Genomic DNA, 6,193 nt, shown 5'->3' with positions numbered 1-6,193 from the left:
AACTTGGAGGAGCAGGTTTTCAGGTAATTTTTAGGTGATCACCCAGGTTTGCAAAACCTACTGTACAGGAAATTTTAAGACTGACGTTAAATTAAATCCAATTTATTGCTCACTTGATATGTGCTAATTACTACACTGGAAATTGGCTAGACAAATCCAAAGATAAAAATAATCTAGTCTTCCCTGCATGATCTTAGAGTCTGGATAGTGCAGGAGAAATATTTATAGTCAAATAATTATAATGTCATGTGATTGCTGGTATAATAGACATGTAAGGTATTCCTGGCCCTAAAGAGGACAAAAGAATGAATTCCTGCCTACAAAAACTGCATCTGGGACAGACTGGTGTTGACTGGTCCTAACTGAAATAAAGTATGCATTTAACAGACTCTCTACAAAACTGATTTAATGAAGTTAACTTTTCTGAGAAGAACAAAACCCTGAGTTGGGATGACCCAATGGGACCTTCCCTTGCTGCCTGATGGGATAGTCATACATGACCCACCAGTGGGTCAAAGCCAACCGGCAGCGTGACCCACAAGTTGCAGCCCAGTTGTGATTGTGTTAAATCTGAATTTATCTCATCTGCACTTGTTTCTTTGCTTGTTTTGTTCTTTGCCTTAGCTTCAGATCTTCAAGTTGTAGCTACCAGTGGATATTTAGGGAGAGGCTTTGAACCCAAAATCATTACAGCCTTCAAGGTCCTAACAAAAAGATATTTTTGAAAACATTACCATATTCATCAGCATCCTCTACTCTGCTTGTAATTAAGTCATTCATGTAGTTGACAGGACAGAAGATAAAAGTCAATAAAAACAGAATTATTTATTAAAAAGATCTAATGTTACAAGAACAGTACACAGAACTATTATCTGACTGTGCCTTCCACACGTTATGTACCATTATATATAGTATATATACAGATTGTATACAATATATTTAACGGTTTGACCTGGAATCCACAGTACCTTCAGCTGGATATGCAAAACATTTGCTTTCAAGAAATTTCTAATTATAAGGAGTGTTATTTTCTTCATAGTTCAATTGATATTATAAAAAAATACAGTCTCTTTAGTGATTGAAGACTGTGTGGTTACTACCCCAACCAAGAAAAAGTTTACTTAGTACTGTAGCTGAAAAATAATGTACCAGGATAGGGAATGCTATTTGCCTCTACAAAGTAACAAATATGTAATACATAACTACATAAACATTGTAACCTGTTTTTTAAATAGATTTATGATACAAAATACATATTTTGTGCATGTTGAGTAAAAACATCCCATATCTCTGACACCTGTTAAGAATAAAACATCAGACATTGTATACGTAAATATCCTGTGAGATGTGTACCATCCATCAGTTATTTAGAATTATTATTTAATTTGAATTTGCCATATATTGACATTACTATATTTAACTGGGCTTTCTTTTATAAGAGTATTAGTAATAACTTGATTCTTACAGTCCTTCACTGAATTTAGTTTAGGACGTCATGGAAAATGAAGAGACAGCTGAATTCATCAAATAGAAAAGGTTACTTCCAATTTTAAATATCCTTCTGCACTTTTTGATGCATAATTTGGTCTTGCAAGTTATTACACCATATTTGGGGGAGCTCATATTTTGCTCGCTAAGCAGTTAGCATCCCTCTAGATGCAAAGTCCAGCCTTTTCTACGTCAAAGGAGACATTTAAGAAAGGCCACTTGATTGTTATTATTCAAGGTTTAAATATCCACCACCTGTAGTATTGATTCTAATAATCTGTTGATTCAGTCTTGTAAGTCACTTATTTTTTGTTTTGGGTTGTCTTGGTTATAATTTTCTCCAAACCAAGTGAGTAATTGTCGTATATAGTTCTACCGTAGCTCTAAAAGCAAATGGTTAGGTGTCCAGAAGAAAATCTTTAATTTGTCCTCTGATTCTGTCAAGATTCAGCTCTAGAGCTGGAAATTTGAACTCAGTTTTGTTTCATTTTGTTTGTCATTAAGGATGCAAATAGAGCTAACAGCTTAGCATTATATAAAGAAAACAAAAGGAGCAAAACTGCAGTTTGTCATCCTGTGAAGGTCACTCATGGAACTAGTTTCCCCAGGTTCTTTGCAGGTAAATGAAGTTGCCATGACTATGTTTTCATCCATCTTCATTGATGTAATATTTGCTCCAGCGCATCCTTATGTATTCTAGAACTTCTGTGTGATATCTTGAAGTAGAAAATTTTATTTAGCTTTCCAATAACTACTTAGGATCACTTGGATTCAAGTTGATTTCTCAATATAGCAACTAAGGATCACTTCCTAAGCCACAGAATTAAGCAGTGCGCAGCGGACCACATTAGCTAAGCCCTTATATTGATGCCATATTTCCAAAGATTAATTTTAAAAATCAACTTATCCAATAAATCCTCTCTATTTTAGTAGCTGACAAGAATTTGTAAGTGGTATATGATATATGAAACTGTCTAAAATCAAAATTTATTTGCTTTCTTTGAATCATTTTTATCCACAGACTATATGTGTATGTAGTTATTTGTACAACATAATTACACTGTGCTTAAGATTATTTTCAATTAAGACTTGGACTTGGTTCAACATCTCTTTAATATTAGGTGAGTGGGGAAAGAAATAGGAAATCTCTCTTCCATATTCATTGCACTTTTAAATTAGCACCTGTGGCAGCATGTCATTGTCCTCAGTTTTTCGTGATCATATACTCTTGTGACTTTAAGCTATCTTTTGTTATCAAAAATAAACATTTACCACATTTGCTGCTGTATAACACAGTGCTTAATGAAAAACAGTAAGTTCATTTGGATTCACTATTTATCTAATAAAAATGGCTTATTCTCTACCCTAAAAACTTGCTTTAGGGGTGAATGCAGAATAACATATTGACAAAACTTGCTGTCTCACTATGCAATTGTATAATAATTTTTGAGGATTACTTGTGTATTTATCCTATAATGGATCTCACAGACGAAGTATTTTTGGTATCTCCTGCAGGTTTGGCAATTGTCATAGTCAGTTGAAGGGAAAATGAAAAACACTGGATATAGAGTCTTAAGAAAACTTTCCATTCCCATTATTGAATTTGTTTTTGAAATAGATCTGCTAGAGACCACTTTCTTAATAAATGGATGGCACACAGTCATCAGATATAAAATCAAATTCAACCTATATAAAATGAATCAGACATTTGACCGAAATTATCTTTGCTTACAAAATTTCATTACATACAATCTGCATATTTTCATTGGACCAAGAACTGTCCTCTCCATTTACAAAAATCAAAGAGAAACCTGATGGATAAGTAATACTTCCCCGCCCAAACCTCCTGTAAGTGCACCATGTGTCAGTCTAAGGTGTTCCAGCTCCTCTCAGGATCCTGGATCTCCACTTCCACTACATTCCATTCACTGCTGTTTTTTAGCTAAAGCAAATAAAGCAAATTAAGTTAGCAGTTTCACCAGGATGTCGAAGGGATCATCAATGCCAAGAGCAACGTCACGGATGACAATGTGGAGAGAGTGTGCAGCGTTGACTGAGCGCTTGTGATCTTCCCACCTGTGAGAAAAAGAGAAGCATCAAGTGATCTGATTATTTTGGATAGAGATGTTCTTAGTAATGTAGGATAACTGAAGGCAGCATCAGTCCCGTTTTTTATTGGAGTACTTTTTACACTTATGAAACAAGACATTGTCTGAGATTCCCCAAGTTACAAGCAGGGCAGAGTATGCATGAAATACTGGGCTGAAAATGGTAATCCAGGTCAAAAACCACATCTACCCAAGAGATTTAGGGTAGTTTTTATCAGTGATGCACTGATAGAAAATATCCCAACTTCCAGGCTTGAAAAATGAAATAATTCTTATAATGCCTAGTTTAGAAGATCAAGTGAAAACAATTAGTGAAAGTGTGCGGCAACATGAATTCACAATTTAATTACTTCAATTAACTTATAGATTTAATAATAAAAGAGTATTTCCTTTATTTATGGATCTTTGATTATTATGCTTGAGTAGGCTTAAATTCTAGATTCTTGCTAAACTCAGTGAAGAAGGGAAATCTTTTACCACTTATTCTTATACCCAGGAGAAATTCTGTCTTGAGACCCAAACATATGCAGCTAATTTGATTAAAACAGCAGATCCGAGCTGATCAGTCTGAAGTACTTTTGATAGTTCCTCATGGCCAGAAATTAAGAACAATTCTTAGATACTAACTTCAGAAATGGTTCTTCAGCCCAGAAGTCTTCTGAAGTATCATCAGTGGCATTTAATGAACACTCACTATATGCCAAATAGTATCTTAAGCCTTTTATGTATATTATTTTATTTGACTCTCAAACATTCCTGTATTTTCAGTGATATTTTTATCTTTGTTACACATGAAAAAACTGGTACATAAATTTACTGTTCACTTTTTGGAATCTTCTGCCAAGTTATATTTCCTGGTTAGATTTAGTGTAATGGGATCCTGAGGTTGATTTTTGTTACAAAGGTAGAGTCTAAAGTTATGCTCCAGATGTGTGCTTAAAAGCTAAAAAGTTAATTTTTTGGTAAACAAGACACATGCACATGTGGCAAGTCTTCTTCTCTCTAAAAATTTGTATAACTAGTGAAATAATAAATCTTATTACTTAACATATTGGAGAGGGTTAAATATATTTCACCTTAAACAAAATAAGTCTACTGTAAACTACATGGCCACATATGAGCTATAAAAAAAGCAAGATGACACAGTCTTATTGGAGTGTCTATACATGCTAAATAAATAAAAAGTAAAAGCATTCTTTTTATGTACAGCATTTTAAAGTAGCTGTGTTATTTCTAAATCAACCTTCATGACAAGAAGAAATCTCACTTCCAGAATGCTAATAAAGTGTATTTCTAATACTCTATATAAAATCCACAAAGCAAACAAACAAATAAAACCAACCAACTGCCCCCCAGTATAAATCAAACACAAAATAACAATAGTGGATTCATTTCTGCCTCAGCTACCTACCTATTTTACTTGGGGGCATCATTCCATTTCTTTGGCATTTGGTTTTTAAAATACAGTAAGAATGAAGTCAGTCATTATCAGATTCTTACGGGTCCAAAGTAGATAATACCATAAGATTTTACTTCATTGAAACTCAGGAAAGGGGTAACTGTGGTCAAAATGTTATTAACTAAAACATAAAACTTGTCAATTTTCTTCATAGAACTTACAAGTTAATATTAATGGGAGAATCCAGGTCCTTGTAAGTACTTTCCAGCTTGACACTGGTCTTATACAGAGGATGCTGGACAATCTGATTGTGTTAGTGTTGAAGGAACCTTCTAGAGTCAGAGAATAAAATTCCTATTCAAAAGATTGCTAGAGGGGCAAAATAGTGCATGGAAAGCACATAGCTTAATTCCAGAAACATGGGGAGGGCTCTGTAAATGCTCCTTGCATTGTTACTAGAAATTTGACACTTATGAGGCAAGAGGAAAGTCATTGGAGTTTTTTACTTTTCAGAAAAAAATCTTTGGTCTTTCAAATTGCTCTTGAAAATTCAGCAGCCTCATCTGGAGTTTAGTTGTGAATTAAGCAATGCAGAGACACATTGTTATTATTCTTGCTCTTGAAATTATAGTGTCCAAGAAGAGAATAAAGTGTCATAAGATTTTGTATGACTGAATGTAATCCTGTATACTGCAAACATATACTAATGAAAAATAAAAACTGAAACAAAAAAAAAACAATTAAAAAAAATTCTTAGGTCTTTTCATCTGGATATCTGAAAAGACAGCGTTTCCCTTTTTCTTTTCCACTATTCATCTCACAATAATTTTAGATTGCTGTGAAATTATAAGAATAAAACAAGGAATTCACCTAGATTGCTTCACTGTTGATGTATTATTATTTATGCTCAATTGTTTTCTCTCTCCCTGGACATTTTTCTCAACTCGTTGAAATGGTATTACAGGCACTCTTTCCCCTAAATATGCCAATGTATTTAGACTCTAAATACAGGACATTTCCTTAGATAACCACAATACAGTTTTTAAAAAACAAGAGGGCTGGGGATTTAGCTCAGCGGTACAGCGTCTGCCTGGCAAGCGCAAGGTCGTGAGTTTGATTCCCAGTACTGGAGAAAAACCAAAAAAAAAAAAAATAATTTTGCTCTAAAAAAAAAAAAAAAAAAAAAAAAAAAAAAAAA

The 6,193-nt window shown here is 33.8% G+C and overlaps 1 protein-coding gene across 1 annotated transcript in view; it reads right to left on the bottom strand.

Annotated features, from left to right (window-relative positions):
- Window positions 1-800: 800 nt before the first annotated feature.
- Window positions 801-6,193, bottom strand: part of Cntn5 (contactin 5) — a 1,017,390-nt gene continuing 1,011,997 nt past the window's right edge. Inside the window, exon 26 of the mRNA XM_005377960.1 lies at window positions 801-3,564. Within this exon, the coding sequence (XP_005378017.1) occupies window positions 3,464-3,564 (101 nt within the window). The 3' untranslated portion in view covers window positions 801-3,463. The remainder of the gene's footprint in view (window positions 3,565-6,193) is intronic.

Source organism: Chinchilla lanigera, unplaced genomic scaffold, assembly GCF_000276665.1.
Source record: "Chinchilla lanigera isolate Chin_1 unplaced genomic scaffold, ChiLan1.0 scaffold00011, whole genome shotgun sequence".
Lineage (NCBI taxonomy): Eukaryota > Metazoa > Chordata > Mammalia > Rodentia > Chinchillidae > Chinchilla > Chinchilla lanigera.
This window is presented reverse-complemented; position numbering and strand designations above follow the sequence as displayed.